The 25,254-nt window shown below is 41.1% G+C and overlaps 1 protein-coding gene across 2 annotated transcripts; it reads left to right on the top strand.

Annotated features, from left to right (window-relative positions):
* The first annotated feature begins 367 nt into the window (after positions 1-367).
* Positions 368-22,849, top strand: LOC119030434 (stromelysin-3-like). 2 transcript variants are annotated; one of them, XM_037118017.1, is made up of 8 exons: positions 368-767; positions 8,239-8,525; positions 12,411-12,563; positions 17,339-17,472; positions 17,627-17,841; positions 17,979-18,183; positions 19,273-19,533; positions 19,653-22,849. In XM_037118017.1, exons 1-8 carry the CDS (start codon positions 660-662, stop codon positions 19,769-19,771), a joined length of 1,482 nt encoding a protein of 493 aa, XP_036973912.1. In that variant the 5' UTR covers positions 368-659; the 3' UTR covers positions 19,772-22,849. The 2 variants fall into 2 exon arrangements, with proteins under 2 accessions (XP_036973912.1, XP_036973913.1); XM_037118018.1 differs by lacking the exon at positions 368-767 and adding an exon at positions 7,800-8,046.
* The last annotated feature ends 2,405 nt before the right edge of the window (positions 22,850-25,254 follow it).

Raw genomic sequence — 25,254 nt, 5'->3', positions numbered from 1 at the left:
TCAAACTAAATAAACAAACTCTCTCTCTCTCTCTCTCTCTCTCTCTCTCTCTCTCTATATATATATATATATATATATATATATATATATATATATATATATATAGATAGATAGATAGATAGATAGATAGATAGATATAGATATAGATATATAGATATATGTTTTATCACACACAGTGTATACACTGCCTGCTGCTGTCACTTATGGTTGGAATTAAAGAGAAAATAAATGACTTCCCTTCTTTCCTTCTGCGGACCCCATCTGCGGCCCCTGGGGGTCCCCGGACCCCACTTTGAGAACCACCGCTTTGGCCTCAACATAAATTAAGTAAACCCCCCCCCCACACACACACAACAGCAGCTGGACATCGTCGTTATTGTACAGCATTCAGTTCCTGCCTTGTCTGGCCCTTGTTAACCCGAGACAAGCGTGAAAGGGGTTAAATCACGTGTGTGCAGCACTTGGAAACTCGTAAAAGTGTCACTTGAAGAGGACAAAGACGTCCCGCGGTGAGCCAGAAGATCCCTGCCGCCGTTCATCCAGCAGCACTCAGCGATCCTCCTCCTCAGCTTCTCCTTCTCTCTGCTCAGCACGCACCGAGTCTGTCTCAGCCTGTCTGTCTATCTGTCTGTCTGTCTGTCTGTCTGCGGGAGACGAGGATGCGGGCTGTCGTGTTTTGCGGCAGCATCTTTTCTTTGTACCTTTTTCTCTGCGTCCATTGTCTGCCGGTGCACGACCGGAGGACCGGCAGCAGGCGCAAGCTCCAGGTGAGTCAAAGCCAGAGTTTTTCTTTTTTTTTTTTTTTTTTACAGCACGGCTTCAGAGGTGTGCATGGAAACGCAGGAGATCACAGTGTGCTGCGCGCAGTGTGCGAGGAGTGTGAGAGCGACTGAGTTAAAGACAAAGGACACAGGAGAAACTCACTGGTGAATATGTTTAATGACACGATCATTAAAGCCTCGCTGGGAGCAGCGGTTTAATGACAAGTTCCTCTGAAAAGTCTTGAAACGTGAAGTAGGTAAAGTGTCTGCAGAGCTGCAAACTAGTTCCACACGAGGCTGTACACTGAACCTTTAGTTCAAACAGGCGCTGTGTGTATGATTTATCTTGCTGAGTGTTATGACAGAAATGAACCTGCTGAGTGAAGGCATGTGATGGTGGAGTTATCAGCAGGTCAGAAGCAGCTCCATGTAATATCTGACAACCCTGGGACACCCAGCGGTCAGTTCACTTGTGATGAGTGACCTATGGAAGAGAAACTGTATTTTATAAATGGAAAGGAGATTTTATTTTGGAATGAAACTTTTCTTGCAGTTAAAAAAAAAAAAAAATTGCATGCAAAAGCATTTAGCATGTTAAGCCATTGTACTGTATCCCCCAACTGGATACAGCATTTGTTGCAAACTTTCCGCAGCTTGATGGATTCCAGGCCTGCTTTCCGGTGTAGCTATCAACAGCGTGAGTGAGTGAGGGAGTCAGATTAAGCAGGCAGAGGCAAGTCATCTGGGGTTAAAAAAAAAAAAAAAAAGAATCACTTTGCTGACTCAAGGGAAAGGGATCAAACAGCTACTTAAAGAGAGGGAGACACACCAGGCAGGCAGACACTCAGTGAGGCTTTTGTCTGTGCAACACCGCCGCAGCATAAAACGCCGCTTTTCATTTTATGATCATTAATATTCGAGTGCTTGATTTTAGTTGACTTGTTGCTGACAGACTAATCTCAGTAGCATGCAGTCAAGTCCTGAGAGCCGAGCGATTAATCGGTTTGGTCGATTGGAACGTTTACAAACTGTTATTATCAGCTGAACCTGCCTCCGATAGTTGCCGATGGCTGCGCAGCCTCCACTGTCCATCGGAGTACCTCACCAGTTTGCACTGAGGATACGCTGAGTCTGTCACCATCATTTGAGAGCCACTTCTGCTGAAAATATCTGCATCCTCTTTACTCACCCTCTCAACTCAACGTTACATCAGAGATATTTTTTTCATCAAATAATCCCCCACTCCATGTAGTACCTTCCACCCATTACTCTGGACATAGTGTTAGAAAATGTGGGCTGACGTTAAATCTTTGCGGTCCTGGAGCAATGTTAAATGTTTTGAACAGCTGATTTTGCTGTGTGTGGCATTCAAGTTGTATCTAGTTTATCTGGTCTCAAATATATAACGAGGCACCATCACCTAGTCCATAATAAGGCAGCCAGGCGGGCAGGAAAGGAAGCATTCCCCCCCACCCCACCCCACCCAGGCGCATTGAGGATGTGTTTGGGATCTGATTGCTGAGACCACCATCAGAGGTGGTCGGGGCTGCATATGGCCACGAGGTATGGGACTATGTTAGATTTATCATGGACTGATCATGGTGCATTTTCATTATGAGGATGATGGTAAATATACGAACATGAAGATGGATATTTCATTGCACAATGTACAATGAAGCAAAACTGGTTCTCTGGATTTAACCCATCACGGGGTAGCAGTGGCCAGCCAACATACAGATTTACCCACACCAGGCTTCATCCAGCTCCACATATGCTCCAACTCTTTACCCATTTTTGATCAACCGGGAGTTTAGTGGTATCACGCGCTTTGAGCCTCAGCTCTTCAGAAGCCTCACAGTTGTTCTGTCCACTATTTCATACAGTTAATGCTGTGAACAGAACCGTTGTCCATACACTTCGCTAGTTTGCTCTACATTAATAGGAAGTGATGGCAATATGAGTGTGTCCATTTGCTTCAGTTACGCCTGTATGACTACATTTCAGAGGGAAATGTTGTACTTAAAACTCAGTTACACTGTTTTGTCAGCAGTTGCTACCTAACATTTACTCACAACATACACAAAAACATGGACGTGCTCACGAGAAATGTAAGTCAGTGATAATGGGGAACTGAACTATTGCTAAGGAACTGGAAATATCAATCTATGTTCAATCCACCAAAAAAAAAAAACAACCCCAAAACAAATCATTTACACTTAAAGGATGTGAGTAATGTTTATAGCAGAGGATCCAACTCTCATCTTCATTCATGCTAATCCTCTTTATCCTGCAAACATTCCCCCCACTCGGCATAATCAGCTCGCCTGTGTGCAAAACACAGCATGCCTGCTGATATCAGGGACTTTCTGCAGTTTAAATATTTACTCGAGAGATTTCTTCCACTGTGCGTACCGTTTATGTCAAGTTTACGCCAGTTATTCCTGCCAAAGGATGTCTTTTGGAGTCAGTCTTATCACATTTATAGTGGGGTGGTTTACAGGTTGAAATCAGCTCCCCCCCCTTTTTTTTTTTATATTCCAACACATAAATTTAGTCATTTCCAGTGTTGTCAGATCGGCATCCTCGAAAGCTTTGATAACACACTCCCTGTGTTGTACTGCAGACGACTTGATGTCATGACTGAACAGGGAATTTCCAGACATCTGCTCACTGCGTGTGCGATGCAGCTTTGCGGAGGTTGGAAGAAAAGATTTGTGCATGTGTGTGTGTGGCACATGCATTTTTTTCAGTGGAGTGCATGTTCATGCCTGCATGCACACATTGTATTTACATGTTTGAGTGACAACAACAAAGGCTCCCCAATGTAACAGATGCCACCTATTAGATAAAACAACAATGCTCCCCTCTGTAGACGGGCTCGCCGCTTAATTTGGGTTGAAGCTGGGGCACGTCAGTTTGGGCGAGACGCCAGAACCACAGAGTCCTGTGGTGACATGTTCGCTCCATCTCTAGGTTCTCCCCCAACGTACACAAAGCAATGGCTTTGTTTTTTTAAATTATTTTTTTAAATGAATATTTGCCTGTTGCCCACACACTCGCTTTAGTTCTTGTCGCTCACCTTCGATTTAGCAGCCTGTCAGCTCAACTGAGACTGTGGCTTCAGCTTTGTTGAAGTGGTTAAAACCTCTACAGCCCCTGCTGCAGCCACCACTGGGCCCATCATTCTGATTGTTGTGCAGCTGTTGTTAAGACCGATGTGAGTTTATTTCAGGTTGCATTGTAGATCCCAGCAAGAGATAAAGCTGATAAAACGTTTGACAATGTATCAGAGGCAGGAAATTTTACAAGAGACTTCATCAGTGCAGTGAAAGAGCACTTTCCAATAATATATATGCCGATACAGATATAGTGTCTGTGTGATAGGTCAATATCAGCGAAGAATTTTGGCCAACCAATGTATGAATCAGGATCTAAATATGACTGTGCGTTTGACAAATCAAGCACATTTGAAATGGTAAATTATAATTTTCAAAATCTTATAGTAATGGCTTGTAATGAGAATGGTGGAACATGTAGATGCAGCGGCCGGTCGGTCCTTCGAGTTCACTTCGTTTTTCTTCATTAACTCATCGGCACTGGAGAGGAAAGAGCAGGTTTTGGATTAAGAACAAGTCGTTTTGTGTCAGTCACTGCCTGTGGCATCTTTCAACCAGCCGGACTGCGGCAGGAAGATCCAAGATGGGAGCCGTACTAATCCAGCTTGGTTTAAGGCTGCTCCTGGCTGATGTCCAGTTGCAGGAAAGGGAAATGGACAAAATGGGACTCAGCTGACGAAACCGCCCCCCCCCCCCCCAACCCTGTTGTGGCCACAGAGACCTGCTTCACCGCAGCCTCTCACATCAAGCTGTTGCACTGCACGGGCAGATTTTGTTCTGAGCTAACGGAGTGCAGCTGAACAAGGAGAGGTGGACACATCACTGATGCTTGATCACACACAGTCAAAGTTGACAGTGGTCTAGTGTTGAACTTTGGATATAAAGATGTCGACCATGTTATCATCGCCGTCTCGTTGCTGCTGTTTACATTCACCCTGACGCAGATTGGGAAAGAAATGCGCAAAGTGTTTATTTATGTTGATATATAAATATCTGTATATACGTTCTTTGTGTAGCAGGGAGAAGTTTACAAGCTCATTCCATTTTACAACCCTTCGTTGTTTAGTGACAAATTTTGTACCCTGAATCATCAAAAATCAAACTTCCTTGCAGCTGCTTACAGTAAAACAACCATGCGTTGAATTTGTAATAGGTGATTAAATGGGTTCATATTCAGTGCTTTTGGGATTAAAGTTGCGATTTTAAATTTGGCACATTTTGCCCGTCATAATGCAACAAACCACTCCTCTGTTCTTGACAGCATAATGAGTGGCTGGATTTGGCCTCGATAACATACCTGAGTTCATCCCAGGTACTTTGTTGTTTTCGAGGCTGACTCAGGGCCAGTGTGGCTTTGTTACTGTCGGGTATTTGAGCAAATATTAAACCGTAATCCTGTTACAGTAGAGCTTTTTGAAGTTTCGTTTAAGCATGAAATTCTTGTCATTGATAGTCCTGTTTGCTTTGCAGTCACGAGGGAGAATTCATCAATAAATTAGACTTTAATTACACTCTAAACTGGGCGGAGGGGACTTCCTTACACAATTGATGTTACATTGCTTAAATGCTTAAACTCAACTATTGTCTGTGAAGTCAAATTAATCCTGTTTGTTGCATCATTAGTTTCGCGGGACAAAGAGCACAGGTGTTCACCTTACTTGACAGATTAGCGGCTGTTGGGATTTATCTAGAGGAGATTCATATCTTGAGTTCATTCTGACAAGCACTTTATTACAGTAGCTTGAAGCTCTGAAGCTGTAGGTGGTCTGATATCAGATGAAAACAGTACACACATATTTTCCACGGTGACCTGTAGTAACAGCCCCCATGTTTTGTTAGAGAAAAATAAGTCTTCAATTATCCAGCGACTAATGAATCTGTTGACAGATTGTATTTGTCAGGTGTTTCTTGTCGACCCCGGGGAAAACAGACCTGTTTAAAATTGTGACATATATCTCAATGATGTGAGATTAAGTAACACCAGACAACCATACATCTCACCCAGTAATTTCCACCCTCCAGCTAAGATCTCAGCCACATCAGTGTATACATTGGTCTAGCATTTTGTCTGCTTGGCTGCAAATGTCCCACTCAGCGACTCTAAACTGTACCAGCAATCATAGGCTAATGGGACAGCTGACTTTGCTGGCGGCTTTAAACAGTCAAATCAGCAACACAGACACCGAACTGTATCAGCAAGTAACCAACTTTACTGTGCGAGGAAGGAGTGAGTGTGTGTGACGGCCACCGGGTACAGCCCTGTGTGACACTCACAAAATGATGTTTTTTTCAGAATCTGAGCTGAAGCTTTGAAATGTTGGTCAGACAAAACAAGCATGGGATCATGGGAGTTGTGGAAGTTGTAGTGACAGGCGACCAGATTAAAGGCGCCATCACCTTGAGTACAATTGCAGATTTCTCTGGGCTTGAACATGTAAATGTAACTACAGATTCTAGCCTTTTAAATACATACTTACATAGAGGTGTTACATATTGTACCTTTAACTGATAATGGAATTTTACATTTTATCATGACATTGATAAAAAAGTGTGATGGCCTTGGCCCTGATGCTGATACAATGCCGTAGAGCAGCACATCCCTATTCTGGGCTCTGGAAAATCGAGACATTTCACTGAATCATTAACAATTCTTATCAAAAACACATTATTTTCAGCCTTACTGCAGTGTCACATCAGGTCTAATGCTGATGATCTCTGTTAGGACTCTTACTTGCTTTTCATTGCCTGTCTTTGTCATTGGAGTTTCCAGTCTTCTGTAATCATTCCCACGGATCACTGCTATAGTCAGGTTGATAAACAGGAGTGAAGATAAATCTACTTTTCAATCCCCCCAAAGTTGAAAAGTGATCTCTGATCTCTCCTCCCATCAGTAAACAGCTCAGATCAGAGCAGATTCTGATCTGATGGTTTATCCCTCAGGTCTGGCTCAGCTCCAACACTCTAGCCACTTCTGATCAGCAGAGAAGTGGCTCGTCTGCAGATAACACTCTAACACAGAGACCTGATAGCGAGCCCTCTAGTACCACAAATCAAATGTTGTTCTTTTCAAAATTTCAGTTCCCATAACAAACCAGTTTAATTTGTGTTCCTTTTTTAAGATTCAAGGTGATCTATTTGTAATTATACAACACAGTTGTGGTGTTGCATAATGAAATGAGTTTGTAAACTCCTTCATGCTAGACATATAGAATATCTTCAGTTATTTATATACATATATACCTACATGTACACTTGTGCAATACTGCAATACCAAATCTATGAGGTATTGATTTAACATAAACAGAACAACTTTGTAAACTAAGTAAGCTATCTAATTATGTGGCCCCTTAGACTTTTTGGTTTATTGCCTTATTATTCAGCTATTCTTAACTTCTTAAATTCTTAACTACATTTTTACAGTGTTAAGATTGATTTATTAATATGAGAATATCAGCAGGTAGAACTTCAAAGTCCCTAAGATTAGTGTCATTTCCCCAGTGTAATTTCCCCTTCATAGTGGTATCAATGAAAACACAGATGTACAGATAACTTATTATTAACTTATACTGTTAAATCAAATTATATTTGGATATTTTGAGGGACAATCCGACGGGGAGTCTGAGGGTCAAAACACAACAACATTTCAGAAAACACATTATTACAGAGAATTAGGCAAATGTTTTGTGAAATATCATTTTGTGTTGTGCTTTGACTCTCAGGGCCATCGCACAACCTGCTATCTCACCAAATTCCCAAGTATTTATGATGCCATACTTAAAACAAAACAAAGATTAGAATAAGAACATTGAAGTAATCTAAGGAGAAATCTAAGAGAAGATGCAGTTGAAGAACAAGAGGCTTAATTTTACGTGCAGTGAACTTGAACGTGATTGATCAAACTGACGGATGAAAACCAGCATTATTTGGAGGCAAAACATGGTTTTTGCAGCAAAATAAAACAACTGAATTAACGGAATTGGTAAACGCCACGAGTTCAGAGCCATGGACTTTGGAGGAGTTAAACAAAGTGGTTTGATGTCTTTTGATGGCCTTTTTTGCCAACTTGCAACATCACACTAATCAGACAGAAAGACATTCATGTGTACTGGTATGCACGTTCCCTCCCTCTGTGGATGTTTATACATTTAGAAACCTGCGTGAAAAGTGATGTAAGTACATTTTACATGAGTGCGCGTGGTTTACAATTTTGGACCGTGGTATACAAGATGGTTTCATCAGCATAAGAATGGATATTGGCTACAGATCAGTTGGAAAATAGATGTTATTTATAATTATTGATCATGGCTAATGAAGATTATGTCTCACTGTGAGGACCTTAGTGACTGAGCCTTTCTTCGCAGGGATGGCCTCACAGCAGCAGTCATGTTGGTCTGAAGAAGAGGGGAAGACATGAACAGGACACGCTAAATAATCAGTACCACTTGAAGTCCGTGCTGCCACCTAAAAATGACACAGAGTTCTGGAAGCGTCCTCGTTGTGGGGTTCCGGACTATCCGAGCATAATGCAGGTGGACCTGTCGTACTTCAACCTGAAGAAGAAGAAGAAGGGAGGCCTGAGTAGACAGCAGCGCCAGAAGCGGTTTGCGCTGTTTGGAGGGCGCTGGGAAAAGACTGACCTCACTTACAAGTAAGAAACACAAATACTCTGTTGGTTTCAGTCGTTCTGCTATTTGTCTCAACTTTTGCCACTTTCATTTTATCCAGCATGCACTGATGAATGTTTTTATAAATATAAAATCAATAAACATGGTATATTTAGAAATTGGTGTCTGCTACAGCTAGACAAATCGTCCACGGTGATATATCCGTCATTATGATCTCACGTTCACATTCTGAATGATGCTGGAGTCATTTTCTCTGTCTTCCTACTTGGTTTATCAGTCAGTGGAACTGTTTGTAAGTTTATTCTAGACGAGACAAAGCAACAGCTCTGTTCAGCAAAGCCTTTCTCTTCCAATCAGAGTAAAGACACTCCTCACCTCCAGAAAAAAAACAATCTGTTTTATAATAGAGCACTGAATGAAACAGAACCAAGCTGTTAGCTTTAGTTTGAGATGGACCTCATGTATAAAAAACCAAGATGGGAGAGGGGTGGAGACAACTTGTTTGTAGATTGAGTTTATAAAAGCAGCAAAGTAGGCTAGCCACCTTGTTGATTGTGGAATCCTCCTGTAATTTAAAGTTGCGTTACTTAACAATTATTATCATAGAGACATTGATATTTATGTTTTTACCAGATTGGCCGTGTGATAAAAACAGAGTTCCCAGTCAAGTCAGCACTGGCACTGACTTCTGCCAGACTATTTGTGTGGGTGCAGATTTGCTCACACTTTACACAGACTGTTGCTACATTGCAAAGATCTCTGAGCCGTCAGTAAAAACATTGACAAACAGACTTTGCTCTGTAGGCTTTACCAGCACAGACGTATGAGCACTCAGCCAAACACAAGCTCGAATATGACTCCTTGAGAGACGATGACTTTTTACATCCAGCATTAAACGCTGCTCACACCAATATTTGTATATCAGCAATGAATCAAATGACTATGTGTATGTGAAGGGGTCATAGGGAGTGACAAATGCTTAGACTGTCACTCGACTCTACGGTTCACCTCAGCTCTGTTTTGAGTGAAAAAGCTCGACAAATCCACCTCGCAATAAAACTCACCGTTGGACTTACATTTGGTAGGTTGTCAGATGCAAGATTAAAAAAAAAAAAAAAAAAAGCTCAATGTATAATACTGAATGCTGAATGTATAAATGGGCACCTGTTTGCAAACACATTTGGCATGATTAATTCATGGTATGTTGTGTTGTGTTTACAGGTTGTTGCACTGCCCTTAAGTTGGTTAAACTTGCCACTTTTTTCTTTGAATGAGTGAAAAACGACAGATATGCAATTTCACGATGCAAATGTTGACATGTTAATGTTTAGCAGTTATAATGCTTGGCTTGTCACACAGAAGCATCTGGGAAGTCATTCATAGTAACTGCTTGAGAAAGGACATCAGAAAATACTTAGCAGGTGATTTGACAAACCATCTTTCTGCCACTCCAATCAGATCAACCACAGGAGATGCTGCCAACAGAGACAGCTGGTGAATCAAACTCATGCCAATGTCAGTTGAGAGAAGAGCGAGAAAGTCTTTTCCATGAAGAGAAGCCTTCGCTGCTGTTCTTTGCTCTTCCTTCAAAGAAAGAAACATTCCAGTTCTGATTTAAATAACGCTATCGCAGCAAATCTAACCTTTATGGAGCCGCATTTGTTGTTTTCAGACGAACAGTTAGTTCTCTTGCTGGTCATTCCACCTGAACCACGCTCATAGCTGCCAGTAGTTCCTCAGAGGCTGGACGCTGATTCGTCCAAACCACCAAAATTATTCAGCCGCAAGCTTACAGCTTAAAGCCTGGCAAAATGAATCCTTGAAATAACATGAACATGTGATGTGTTGTAAATACAGACGCCTCACTTGGACATTTAGATGTGGCAATGAATACAAAACACAGCTGAGGCTGATGGAATTGTCATTAGTATTGCAGGTTTCAGGTGATAACCCAAAGCACTGGACGATCTGGAATTTTGACCTGATGATGGCAGTAGAAAAGAAATTAGGAGAGTCAAAGAATTATGCTGTTATACTTGGATATCCACAATGCCTGTGGCCCCAGTGGTTGTAATAGTTCACATGTGGGTTGCATGTGCGTTAACTTAATGATATGATATGATGAATGATAACCTGACAACTGTCAACAATTATTCCAGAACAAATGCAGAATATTAGTGACCAATGTCTCCGTGTATATGAGAGCATCACTTTCAACTAATCAGGTCATTTTACACCACATTGTTAACGGATACACAGCAGAACACACAGCTTTCCATCTGTGTGGTGTGAGGGAAGTGAAGAGGTTCATATTACACCCTGTCTGTCGTGTCTGAGCTTGTCCACGCAGCTGAACAAAAAAAAAGAAGCCCATTCTCTAACCTTTAGAGTGTCTGATAACACAATATCACAAGATCATGTGTCATGTATGTGGATATACTGATGTTAATTTTGAGTATTTATTTTTGAAGTCACTGCACGTTTCCTACAGCTGCAACACGCTGGTGTTGGTCCAAGCTTTTATATTCTTACCTGAACTGAACGTGTCCAGTTATTTCATGCTCCAGTTTCCCAGCCTGTATAATATTGCATGTACATTGTTGGAGACAGTTCATTTACTTACGTTAACTACATTAATCTTTTGAATTATATTGAATGTTAAATCAACTAACTAAATCAAACAGACCTCAAAACTTAAACAATTCCAGCAGCACACCACGTCCACATCCCCACCAGCGTAAGAAATACCCTGATCCATGTTCACACCAACATTCTTGGCAGGCACAAAGCCTTCCCCTGCCCTCATTTTGGCCCATCAGACCGTATCTCCCTGGTTCTCCTGCCAGCTGATAAAAAGGATCTAACCACCAATTAAAGCAGTTAAAATGTGGATGGCTAAAGCTTCAGCCAGAAGCTCACATTTCACATGGGCTAACACAAAGTCCGGTTCAGACTGCACCAAAATGTGATGCATACAACATACTAAATCTTTCTGGAAAGCTTTATCTCCGAGACTTCCTTCTTTGCCCACATTGATAATTTTGTACCAATGAGGCGTCCGGTGCGAGCGCATCCCTGTTAACAGCTTTGTAATCTAGCCTTGCACTGCAGTTTTGTTTTGGAGACTTTGAAGTTTTAATCACTGATTGTCATCAGTGATTATTGTTTCATATTCTGTGTTTTCCAATACAGAGTTATTGTGGTTGTTAGTAGGATTATAATTCATCCATTGGCAGTCCCATGATGCCTTGATTACCCACTATTCGACATAACCCTCTTCCATTGCCCACTGCTGTCAAACAGCATGCGTAAAAGGTATTTTCTTCTGTAGCCTAATATGTGGACAGTAATATGTTAATGAACCAATACACAAGCTGTCAAACTCACAGCAGCTGTGCTCTTAGGTAAAAAAAAAAAGCTCACTAGCTTAAAGCTAAAGATAGATGCTAACATTATGGCAACATGATTGGGGAAACTTGAAGAAGTGCAATGTTGCGTTCTACTTATCAACACTCTAGACTTGATTTAACTCAATGAACTTAAAGGCTTTTACATTAATATCTGTATCCATAGTGATAGTTTTGTCAGCCGGTGCAGCTAATGTGCATGCTATGATTGTGTTTTCTTGGTTATACATTTTGTGATGTTTGGTAAGGCTGGGCAAAATATAGATTGTTATTGTGATATGAGACTATATATGGTTTAAGATTTTGGTTGGTTTTATATGGTGATATGATACAGTAAGTATCACCAAGTGTTACTATTGTTACATAATGTTAAAGTTTGCCGTTAGACTTTTATGCTGCAAATATTCCATGATGTGGTGTAGAAAAGTAGTGATGAACAGTTTTGTCATGAGCGCTCTCTAATACAGCACACTGGTGTGTTTGTGTGTTTGTGTCCGACAGGATTGTTCGTTTCCCTTGGCAGATGAGTGAGGCCAAAGTGCGGCGTGTCATGCAGGAGGCATTAGGTTTGTGGAGTGCAGTGACACCTCTGACGTTCAGAGAGGTAACGGAGAGGTCCGCTGAGAAAGCCGACATCATTATTGACTTCAACAGGTAAGAAAGGATCAGCAGCAAGCAACACACAGTACGCAGGTTCTTAACAGTCACCATTTGGCACCTTCATACATAAAAGTATGATATAAAAAGCCACTTCACTACACAACAGACAGATCTTTACCTTAACTCTAATCAAGTATTTTTGATGCCTCAACCTAACTGTGTTTAGGGTGTATCATGTCGGAGGCATGTCCTGAAGCTACTGTGTTATTGTAGATGGACCTTCTTGCCCTGCAAAGAGTAAGGGGAACTTTTAAAAGCAGCCCTCAAATGATTGTGTGTTTAATCCCACGGCACGTGTGGCAAAAACAGGAGGGTCCAAAGGCTCAGGAGGTGGGCAGGGTAAGAAACAAAAAGCAAACTTTATCAAAATAAAGCTGCAAACCTAAACACAAGTCAACAAAAGCTGGCAAAAGTTTATCTATTGTGACACGTTTTTGTCAGAGCAATAGGGTGACAAGGTAAAATCCCAGATCATAACTGTACTGTTTATGTAAATGGTATGAAATTAAATAGCATAATCACATCGTGCCCAGCTGTGAATGGGAATCAGATGTTGTTGGCTTTTTTTTTTTAATGTTCTAGAATACCGCAAATGATGGCATAATTGATAGTTAGGAATTATGCTTTAAGCATGCATTTTGAAGATATTTTCCAAATGGAGTTTTGAGAAAGAGTTTTAGGGGTGTTTTGAGTTCGAGTCAGAAAACACTGTGAATGATGTGGTCATTGCGACATTTTTTTTATCAAAGCACTGAAAAGTGACCCATAAGTTTGGTCCACATTTACAGCTGCAGTGTTTACTGTATGACATTTTTTTCTTTTTAGATTTTTTGACAGAGAAACATTAACATCATTGCCGGGCAGTATTGTTATATCCACAACTTCCATGCAACACATTTTACTATCAGGTTTATGAACAAGGGAGATTAAACAAGTTTTGATGTTTTATAGTGAACAGGGTCAATGGGAGAAAACTGTGAAGAGTTTTGAGGAATATGTGCATGTAACCACTTTTTTTAAAAAAAAACTTTAAATACAGACACATGTTTGCAATGATCTCAGCAATCTAACTTAGACATAAATCTGGATCCTTTTGTCAGAGTGACCGAGGAAAAACTAAACCAGCTGTGTCCCGGCCAAGCTCAAGGTCTGATTACAAACATGAATGAAAGCAACACAGTGCTTGTTGGCAGGGATTTTAACAGTGTGCCGCAGGCTACATTTTTCTGCTAAGATGAATCATTTTGGCATTCAGTTTACGATACTTCCATGTCATAACAACTCTGCAGATTCACTTTGTTACATTACATTACAGTTTCATAACTGCTCTGCCAAGCCCTCTACTTTGACCTGTATACAAGTTACTTTCATAACTCACTTTCTTTCCTTCTTTTGAGGACAGAAACTTTAATGGTCAGTTCAAATTGCATGTAAAAGTAAAGAATCATGCCCTCTGCCCGGTTTCTCAAAATGCTATCTTTATGGAAAACATGACAAAATGGCAAAACAATCTTCAGACAATGTAGCCGCTGAAGTTACTACAGCCACAAACTGAGTGAGCCACCTAGCACTTATGGCTCCTAAATGATTTAAACATGCAATCCTTTCAAATCCCCCCCAAAGTCCAAATAAATATGAATTAGATCAGATGCTAATGCAGCCTGTTATATGTGAGACCGGATGATTACAAGTTACATGACCAGAGTTGTTTTGCCAGGTGTGTTTGAGATGCTCTGCCAAAAAAGCTGTTTCAAATATAAATGCATGAATCAAAACCAACTTTGGTCAATTAAAGGGGCAGTGCGTCAGAATTTTAGAACAAAACATTCAGAAATTAACAACATTTTCCACAGAATGTGAAGCAACAACAGTGTTGACGTTGAACATGTCCGTGTACTGTGTTGCAAAGATACAGTATCTGCTCAAGTTGATATGCTAATCAGCTAGCCCCGGCCCATCCTGTTTCATTATACGTGATGCTACTCTGATTGCCAACCATATGTTTGAGCTGGGAGTGTGTAAGTGGCGAGTTCACTTCTTCAGCTTCTTTTAGCCTTAAGTAAAATAAGCAACCAAAAAACCTCACAAAATGTCAAGACATGAAATACTTTTACTTTAATTTTTCATTACTAAACAGAAGAATACAACTGTACGTCTTCTAAATTTCGGTTGGTCTCTCCTAGTGAACTAAGACGAGCTGAATTGCCTCATTAACCCACAGTAAAGCGCACCTCCAACTTGACATGAATTAATATATATCAAATAAAACCATTTTAAATCTCCCTCATTTCTAAACCCAGAACAAAAACAACATGAAGGGTGCGACTACGTTCACGTTGATGAGATGATACATGCTGTTTCAGATTATATATAGATATATAGATATATATCAAAATCACCAACCAATAAAATGTGACTTTACGTGGATTACAAAAATTCTGAAAAATCAGATGAGAAACTACGATTTGCTGTAGCAGGACCATAGATATTCTTTATAGATAGCTGCTAGTCTAATTTACTGGTTGAGATAAAATCATTTAGAATAAAAGTTTTACTGGCCAGAGACTATATATTTCGGAGAGCTAACCAGAGGAGTGTAGTTAGAATTTGTATTGCCAGAAGATTTTGTTAATGGATGAAGATTTGCAGTATTAACCCTGCCACTCAGGGCTTTCGCTCTAGTGGGGTGACAGCAATGTGACCAGTTAGAGTAATGTTGACTGTTGGTAATGAGAACAGGGAGATAGAGAGAGGCTGGACAGCAGTTTGATCATTCCACAAGGGGGAGCTGGTGTGAGGGAAGGCTGTTAACAGTCCTTGCTGTGGGTACAGGGGAGAAAGAGCGTTCAGGTAAATCATGTGATGACAGCTGAACAAATTATCAGCAAGCATGTATCCACGTAGCCTGTTCAGCAGAAGGGCAGCTGAAAGGCGGTGATTATGCGACCTGATTTAAAGCAAAAAACTTGAACTCAAGTCTTTGTCGCCTTCTGCTATTGTGTTGTTGTAGTTGACTGTCTTTTGCAACTTATGATGAAAGTAAAATCACCAAATTTAATGGGGAAAAGTAAGCCCTCCACACCGATTCTTCATAAGGGTTAGGAGTGACCAGCCTGCCTGAGCTCCATGGAGGATGGTGCCAAACAGATGCAGCATCTTGGTCTGTGGTAGCAGTGATGGAAGCGCTGACGCGAGGTGGGTCAGCTGTCAGCTGGAGCAGGGTCTTTGGCCTCAGTTGGCTGTGCCATGGGATCAGTAGGTAATATGGCAAAGCGGTTTGGGAGAAGTATGAACAGAGGTGAGGCAGTTCTGGATCTTTCTTCTTGCCAAGAACTGCCACCTCAGACCACGCAGTCTGTGAGCTGGAGCAGAAGAAGGGCAGAGGATGGTGTCTGAAATGGCAGAGTTCAGGTCAGAGATCACGTTGGACTGTTTGGCCCCTGCTTCAGTGAAGTCAGATAGCAGAGGGTCCTTTTTCCACAGCTCATGTGAGAGCTGTCAGATATCCTCTTCAAGGCTCGGAATGCCCTTTGTTGTTCTGGTGGTCCAGGCAGGGTATGGTAAAATTAAACCAGTTGAAAGCTCTGGGCTCTGTTTGCCGTGTTGTGTGTCCCTGTGGTGGCTGTTGGTGGATCACCAAAGTCAGAGTTTTCCCCTTGAAACCATGAGCAGCTCCAAAAGTTGGCTGATCATTAGCTGGTCTTGCTGGATGTATCTAGTCGACCAGTTTTGCTTGTGTTACTGGTCAGTTGATTGCATACCTGCATGGCCATGCTGGTGTACCTACTCTGGTCTGGGATAACAGATCAGGTACTGATGAAAGAGTAGCACTTAAGTATAGTACTTAGCTTGTAACTGTAATAAGAGCTTGAATGTTATTATGAGCTGGTAATTTGTAATAAGACCTTGTAACTGATAACATGGTAATAGGTAACTATAGGAGCCGGTAGCTGGTACAAATAGGAGCTGGTGCCTGGTGTTACCAGTAGTTGCTGGTCGCTGACCTACCAGCTGTCTAACACCCAGTTTAAACTGGTCAAGCTGGTTACCAGCTGATGTTGGATCTTCTTGCAGGGTGATTAATCCAACAGCAGAAGAGATATTTCAGACCAAAGTCTTAGACTGACTGTCTGACTGCCAGACAGACATTGTGATCCATATAGACCATAAGATGAACTCAGTCAGATGATGTTGAAGCAGTCATAGCAACCAATTACCTAACTATGCGTGTTGGAGAATCAAAGGGGACTGTTTATTTTAACCCATGTTAATCCCTTTTGTAATACTCAAAAATGAAAAGAAATGATTAACAACACAGTAAATGGAGGATTTGGAAACATTTAAAAACCCAAACAAGAACGCCTTCTTGAAATAATAGCTTGAGGAAAGAAAACGTACTCCTGCCCTGTTCATTTAATATTCATGAACTATCAAAGGAAAGTTTTTCTCTCCTGGCCGGAATAATGTCCAAGTTAATAGTTCCCAGATCATTTGTTCATGCAGCTGTTTTATAGAAAGGAGGTACCTCTGCATCATAGTTCTAGGATGGCAACAGTCGAGTTAACTTTATCAATATAGCACCAGTTCACCACAAACTTTATCTCACACTTTCCAGTTGTGTGAATAGACATAAAAGGTGCATTCTGAAAAAAATTACACAGGCAGCCAACATTGTGCAACTACGAATATATAAATATGGATTTCATGTTGCATGCAGAAATAACGTCAGCTGTGTAACATGACATATTAGATTGCTTATGTGTGTGTAGGTACTGGCACGGTGACACCTTACCATTCGATGGTCCGGGAGGGATCCTCGCCCATGCCTTTTTCCCGAGGACACACAGAGAAGGAGAAATCCACTTTGACTATGATGAGGACTGGATTGTGGGCAACGATGTGGGTGAGTGCACTTGCAGCAGTCTCATTTGATGTTGAGCAAAAACCGGTCTTTAAAACTGCACCTCCTTTGTGTTCCTCATTTGATTCTACTAGAGACAACGGTCATTATCTAATTTTACTGTCACCCTCCCTTTATCCTTTGCTGTAATGTTTAGGCACAGACCTCCTACAAGTGGCAGCGCATGAGTTTGGTCATGTGCTGGGCCTGCAGCACTCCCTGGAGCCAGATGCTGTGATGTGTCCCTTCTATAGTGACTCCTACCCTCTGCAGCTGAGTGAGGATGACAAGAGGGGCATCCAGTATCTGTACGGCCCACCTCGGCAGGCGCCACCCAAGATGACAGAGACCAACGAGATAGACATTGGAATGGTATGACAATAATACTGAGAGTGGACCTCAAAGCTACAAATACTGTATTTCAAGATTTTATCAGTCTTGTTTTTTGGACCCTCACATATTGGTCCAAGGATAAGAATATTCCCATTATGTATGTCATTGTGCCCCAGCCGGACGCCTGCCGAACAAACTTTGATGCCGTGTCCATGATCAGGGGGGAGCTGTTCTTCTTTAAGGCTCGATACGTTTGGCGTATCCGCGACGGGCAACTACAGCCGGGCTATCCAGCCCTGGCATCACGCCACTGGAGAGGAATTCCTGATCGCATCGATGCTGCGTATGAGGACAAGTCGGGTAACATCTGGTTCTTCCAAGGTTAGTCGTGATACAGGAGCTAATTTGAAAAGGCTTGGGTTTCTAAGAGAGTGTGTGTTCTCCATTGGTTTTGTTGTATTTTATTGTATTTAAAAATACAAAAACTGGAAGGAGATCAATATTAGAGACCTAAAGTGTCAGTTGACATGTATGCAGTAAGGGTATACGAGTTAGGGGCTTATTTAATCATTGAAATGCAAAACTGCGTCAGACAATAAGAAATAAATATAACAGTGGAGTAAGATAGGCCAATTCAATGCAGCGTAGAGTTCTTCTTTGGTGAATTAGATATGCAGTGTATGCCTTAGACCAATCGACTGTTTGCTTAACCCCTCCCTCAGATCAGAGCTTAGTAGTGTAACGAGGCTCAGCAGGTCCTTCAAGCTCTCGATTTCTTCACACGTTGAAGTGGCATTCGTCCGCTATAACAAATAAGTTATTGCCTACGGTAGAACTCCTTCTGAAGCCAAGAAATCACATCATATAAGCTGTTATTAATTTTTAGCTATTAGCTGACACAGAGAGACAAATAGCCATTCATGCTAGCAAGCAGAGAAGCGACCTTTGGTTTAAAAACAACGACAGCAGCTCATGTGGTGGCTCCTCAAGAGGCTAGTGTAGCTGCCATAGCGTCAGTTACATCAGTATTCCTTTATTTGCAGAAGATCGGTCAACAGCTCTGAAGGCTGCTGAGTGAAAATATGACTTCAGTAATAGTAGATTTACCAACTAGGTCTGGCAAATGGACAGGAAGTGTCTAGAACCCCGCTTTTAAAAAATAGATGGATGTGGTTAGAGTTTGGGTTCAGCATTTCTTGGTTCTCCAAAAGGCAGGTGCAGTTTAGTTTGGGGTTGCACATGTCTGGGTCTTCTTGGGTTTGGGCACCAATCTTTGGATCTGGGATGACCTCTCTTCGAGTCCTCTATTTACTGAACAATTGATTTCCAACAGAACTGACAGAACTTATGGGCCAGGTGTAATTTAGGACATGGGTAAAAATCATATCAATGGTAGTCTTTGACATACAAAGTCCAGGTAAATGAAGTTGAAGTTTTGGGTTTTAATTGTACCTTTTTGTCCTATGACAGGTGACAGCTACTGGGTGTTTGATGCTGAGAGGAAGATTACAGGACCTGATTCAGTGAGGCAGCTGGGTCTTCCTGTTTCAGATATTCAGGCAGCTTTGAAGTGGGAAGACAATCGTATCGAGAAAGTCTACCTGTTCAAGTCCTATTCGTACTGGCCCTTCAGTCTTCAGGAGAACCGGGTTGAAGATGTCCATCCTCGCGGCATGCACGAGTGGGAAGGCGTCCCCAGTCATATTGATGCAGCCTTTCGGGACAGATATGGTAAGGACTGGGACGTGGGGAAAGCTACATGTTGACTTTAATATTTGTGTTCTTTGCCTCTGGCCCAGTGACTTGGAAAAGTCCATATCTGACTGTTGCCTGCTCTTGCCCTCCGACAGGCTACGCCAATTTCCTGAGTGGGCTGCACTACTGGAAGCTTGACCCTGTGGAGCTGAAGGTGCTGGAAGGCTACCCCCGCAGCATTGGCATGGATTTCTTAGGCTGCCATTCTGTCTAAATAAGTTCATACTGATAAATCTGTTAAACTTGTGAAGAGCAGTGGGTTGATTTTTCAGTTTATTTCCCTATACAGAACACTGTTGCTATTTTGGAAATATACTTAAGGTTGATGTATTTCAATAAGACGTCTCATAACAGCCAGTTCTCACGCCTAACATGTCAACTACAGCAGCCTGGTCAGTTGTCACGCATCTCAGTTTAAAGCGGTAGGTTCCCCTCCAGCAACACTTCTAGAAGCGCCAGCCTAGTGCAGAAGTAGTAAGAGCATCAAAGTGTGGGGTGAATGGATTGGTCATAAACCAGACTTTATTTCCTTCACTGAGGCTTGTGTACTGACTAAGAGTCACCAAATTAATTGTTTTTTTAAGTTATGTTACGAAAGCCAAGTTAATATGCGTAAATTCCACAACTCATGTTGCACAATGTACTTGCGTTACGTTAGTGACATGAGTTGATTTACTCACCGGCATGTTTTAACCCAAAGTATGTTTTATTCCCAAACCTAACTTTTTAGTTTTAGTGTCTAAACCTAACCGTCCTGAGACTGTTTGACAATGTCAACAATAACAACAGTCCAAAAATCATTTTAAGTCATAATATGTAAACTATTTGTCAGGAAGCTGTTATTTTTTTAAAGATTAATGGGATGTTGTAGAATACATATTATTAACTGCGGAGCCCAACTAATGCTAGAGTGGTAAGTAAAGCATCATAGCTTGAAGCTTAAGGCCACTGACTGTGCTGCTGTATTTGATGAGTTGGGAGTGAGAACATGTTGCTCAAAATCTATTTAAATATTACAGCAAAGTCTTGCCAAATCATTGCCAGCTACAACCAGATTGAAACAATGGCTTCGCATTGGAAAATACACATAAATGGTCTCTAGATTTTACTGTGAAAAGTCAGTCAGTATCTGCTTACAGGGATGATTTTGTCAGTTTCGGGTGGGAATACACATCTAAAGAAGAAAATTGTGGATGGTGGTGAAATTCTGACAAAGCCCCTGTCAGGTGAAGAGCATCTCCTCTCTAGGTCTTGGGCTGGTCAGTAGTGCTGCACTGACCTGTGTGGGTTGAGCTCTAATACAGTGCGAATTGTATTGAGTGCAAGCAGGATTCCCAGGCTGGGTGCAGGTCCTCGTTAATCTCTGTAGTGAAAAGAAAAAAAAACACAAATCAAACAACACCTAGTTTACCAGCATATCTGAGGCATTTATTAAGGTATCAAGGGATTAGGTCATAAAAACGTGCCTGACCATGTCTAAATGCAAACACCATTTGTTTGGAATGACCACACCCGGGGTGAGGGCATAAAGCCTGCCGCCTCCTGGGTGAATTCTGGGGATAGAGATATCTACAGTATATATTCCAGAAGTTCTCAACAAAGTCTGCCCTCTGTTTTCTGGGAAAAAAATACCTGTGCCACCCTGGGATTGCTGGCATGCGTCTGCTTGCGTATTCAAGAACTGAAGACGAGTGTAGGGCAAGTTCCCTGAAAATATAATTACTCATTACTGTTACTTGTTGAAAATAATTACTAATTGTGCAACAGCAAAATGTATTGTTATTCATTACAGTAGTGATTCAGCACAGCACCATTAAAGGTGTTCTTAAACAACAACTCAAGACCTCCACACCCATAGGTTAGATCCTTTGTATTAGATTAAATGTGTAGAAATAGAAAAACAGATACTGTGATTGAACAAGCTGTCATCCGTTGAACAGGTATTAGCTTTGTCCCATTGTGAGCTTCACACACCTGCCAACTATGAGCAAGATCAGCTCATTTCTGTATCTATGCTTACCACAACGTCAGCAAGAACACACAACATAGTTGTGTTTGTCAGATTTCTCCACTTGTGTTGAAGGCTAACCAGGCCCTGCACCAAGTTAACACATCCTGTAACAGTCTCACCACTGAACGCAAACTGACATCAACCCTCCATCTAACTCCTCATCAGACAATATCTTTGTGCTTTAAGATGGTCACTGTGTCACCAGAAACATCTTTTAATTTGCCACGTTGCTGATCGTGCGTCAGGCTTGGGCCTCTGGCAGATGCTATCATCCATTCACATGAGTATACACTTAACCTCTGCTCTTCCTTACATATGTGTATATCTTGGCCGCTGCTTTCCAAAACACGTTAATCTCAACTGTGCTTTGACTGCTTCTGCAGCTCCCTCAAACACTGACCATTTTGCTCTACAGACGTTACCCAACGAATAATTTTATTGATGCAGGGCTGTCTTGTAATGACATGATGATTAGTAATTTTCTTCCAGTCTAGTATTTAACAATTATCCTGGCACTGACTGTGATAGAAGGTTTTTGCTTTTTTTTGGTTCTGCAGGTGACGAGTTAATGTCACAAAGGTGACAGGAGAATGTTACCCAGTGAGAGTCAGTATTGGAGATCAATTTGGTCACACTGATTTCTCTAAAGCCACTGCAGCATGCCCAGAATAAACGTAGCGGTGCGATACATCTTTGAATATGTACGGTGCTATTTAAGGTGTTATGTATTATGTGCATGTATTACACAATTGAAAAAAAAAAGTATTTTTTTTTTATGGAGCCATACAATAATCCTCATTTTCGTCAAGATCTTTGTTTCCATTCTCTGATTGTTAAAGTGCCATCTTCAGAGGAGCTGAGGCTGTATCATTTTTCAGATGATTAACAACCACATTATGTTTGGCTGACAGTATAATGTGGTTTGACATCAATGTTGTGTTTCAGTCTTAATCAGAGACATGAGACAGAGCTTCACTATGGTTTGACTTAACTGTATATTTTAATGGATATTGTGTTTGTTCATTTGTATTCAAGTTGTTACTATTTCGTATCAGTGCAGGACACTGATAATTGCATTTATTTGTAAAATACACTGTGGTGTTGCAGTCCAGTGTAGCATTAGCTTGTTCAGGCGTGATTTCAAACACTGCTAACATGTCCTGACAAAAATGTTTGATCCATTCTGATGTACTTTCAACATTCACTGATCTTTGTGCCTTTATATCCACTTGTTTGCATCAGATTATGTATTTTTCATGTGAATAAATTTGCTAAGTTTTTTTTTATTATTTTTTTTACCTAAAAACTTTTCCTATTTCTGTAAGTGATATAGTTGATGCTCACACATTGCAGAGCTTCATTATCTACTGAAACCCAGCTCTCATACTTCAGGACTGCACTGGTGAACATTTTATAAAGATTTAGGATCCCCACTTTGTTGGAGGAATTGTCGGATGACGGGAGATCATTCACATGTTTTGCTGGGACTGTCCAGTGTTACAGGCATTTTGGTAGGATATAATAGAGGAGATTGAAAAGATGATGAACATTGCCATTCTAATGGAACCTATGTTATTTGTACTGGGAGTGCCTCCAGAAAATGTAACAGGAAAAGATCAGAGGTATAAACTGCGTCAACTCATATTGATTGACGAAAAAGCGTAACTGTAACTGACAAGAAGACAGAAACACGTCTGTATAATGAAGGAGAGGACAGCAAAACTGTAACTGAAGATGGAATTTATACTTCAAAGATGGACTCCAGTTATGTTGTATCTTAAGTCCCAAGCATATAACCAGATGCTATTGAAACAGGTAAATAAAATGAAAAGCTCTTTGTCAAGGGATGATCAACAATGTCACACCACTGGGGAAGTGCTGAAATAGAAATAATGTTTCCTCATTCATTTAGCAATGGGTTGAACCAAAGGTTAGCCAGCTCGGCCAGTGGAAGTCACCAGTCCACACGCTCTACACACAGTGGAGGATACACAGAACATTTGGATAATTTCATACCCGCATGTCAAATGTTACCTGGATTCATGTGCCACCGAGTAAGTTTCATAGGAATGAATGTTGGCCACTCCAACACTGTATCCAGTTTTCATCAGACATGCAGGATGGATGTACCCATGCAGCAACTGATGTGTGCAGCTTTGTGTAACCCCTTAAAAATGAGATGCACTACTTCATCATCCTGCCTTGGCATCTTAATGACTGTACAGTATGTTAAATGGCTACACGGACTGATCAAAATCAGTCATAAATCCCTTGAAAGTAGGCTTCAGTTATTCGCTGCACAGTTGTGGTGAGAGCACCTCAAGATAAATGTGCTGTCTGCAGTTTTGAGTATCAGGAACTCTCCCCGAGGGTCAGCAGGTCTGCACATGTTCACACAGAACTAATGTGCATTTGTTATTTGTGAACTCTTCGAGTATCAGTTTAGTAGAAGCCTGATGGTCATGAGTCACTTACTGGACACCACTTATGAGTGTAAGAGTGACATAGAGAAACCAGAGGAAACAAGAAACATGGTGGCACCCCCTGATCACAAATAGAAAAAGTATATGATTTATAACCTCTGGGATGCTCGTTCAATGCTGTGTATTACTCGCAACTTACAAACGCACAAACTGGCGCTGGCCAGAATGGAAAGACAAGTTTTAGATGGGCAAAGGAAGACTGACATGACACTGGACAGAGGAAGACTCTGTTATGGACAGACAGTCTGATGTGTCAGCTGAACCTGTGGGAGGTGCTTCAGGAAGCATGAAGTGTTTCTTTAGGTCACCTCAACAAACTGAAAGCTAGAATGACAAAGAGCTAAAAGGGCTGTCAACTGCTGCAGACGGAGGATTCTGTGATGAGGTCAAACTTTGAAGGACAAAATTATGATTTCATGTATAAATCATTATTTCTAACCTTGTTAATGTCATGCTTGTACTTTCTTTTCATTTGGGAACTCATTGGATAAATTAATGTGTGAGTTTTCATGGCAAACATTACATTTTGTGGGTGACCACAAACTTTTAAAGGGAGCAATATTGTACATGTTAAGTTGATAAGGTAAAGGTTTCACTATATTTCTCGTTGTACGGTTTTCAGTTTATTCATGTCAAAATTGTGTTGTTCAGTGTTTGTTTCTTAATAAAGTGTCACTGAAGTTTCAGTTTTTGAGAGGAAACAAACTGAGGCAAGTTTGTGCAGAATGCTCTACAAGACAGGCTGATTTTTTTGACATGTCTGTCCTCCTATCTTGAGAACGTGAGTCACGTTCCAGTCATCCCGCTGTGGTTAGATTGGAATGCCCAGATGGCTGCATGTGATCAGACATGTAAGATTTTCATTGTTTCAAGTGTGTAACAGTTCTAACGCGTGGCTTCTGATACTGAAATACAACTGACTGTATCAGCATGTAAATGACTGCCGGGTTTGGCTGAGTCCATGTTAATTGAAATGCTACAGAGAATACAGTGACGGGAGATATACAGTGCCTATAAAACATTTTCACCTCTTTCTTCTCCTTTTATTGCTTTTATAAATGGAGTCATGATAAAAAATGTAAAAAAAAAAAAAAAAATCAAATAAAAAAATGATTAAAAACATATGATGTAAAATAAGTGATTGCATTTAGTTGCACCTTTGGCCTCAGTCATAGCACTGAGTCTGTGTGGATAGTTCTCAAT

Source organism: Acanthopagrus latus, chromosome 12 (assembly GCF_904848185.1).
Source record: "Acanthopagrus latus isolate v.2019 chromosome 12, fAcaLat1.1, whole genome shotgun sequence".
NCBI classification, from domain to species: domain Eukaryota; kingdom Metazoa; phylum Chordata; class Actinopteri; order Spariformes; family Sparidae; genus Acanthopagrus; species Acanthopagrus latus.
Note: the sequence above shows the minus strand (reverse complement) of the source record. Positions and strands in the feature narration are given on the sequence as shown.

Excerpts from the sequence above, each read along its gene's own strand:
- LOC119030434 (XM_037118017.1), top strand. The coding sequence starts at position 660 with ATGCGGGCTGTCGTGTTTTGCGGCAGCATCTTTTCTTTGTACCTTTTT. Across the intron at positions 768-8,238 it reads GCAGCAGGCGCAAGCTCCAG|GGATGGCCTCACAGCAGCAG; the intron begins GTGAGTCAAAGC and ends CTTTCTTCGCAG. Across the intron at positions 17,473-17,626 it reads GATTGTGGGCAACGATGTGG|GCACAGACCTCCTACAAGTG; the intron begins GTGAGTGCACTT and ends TGTAATGTTTAG.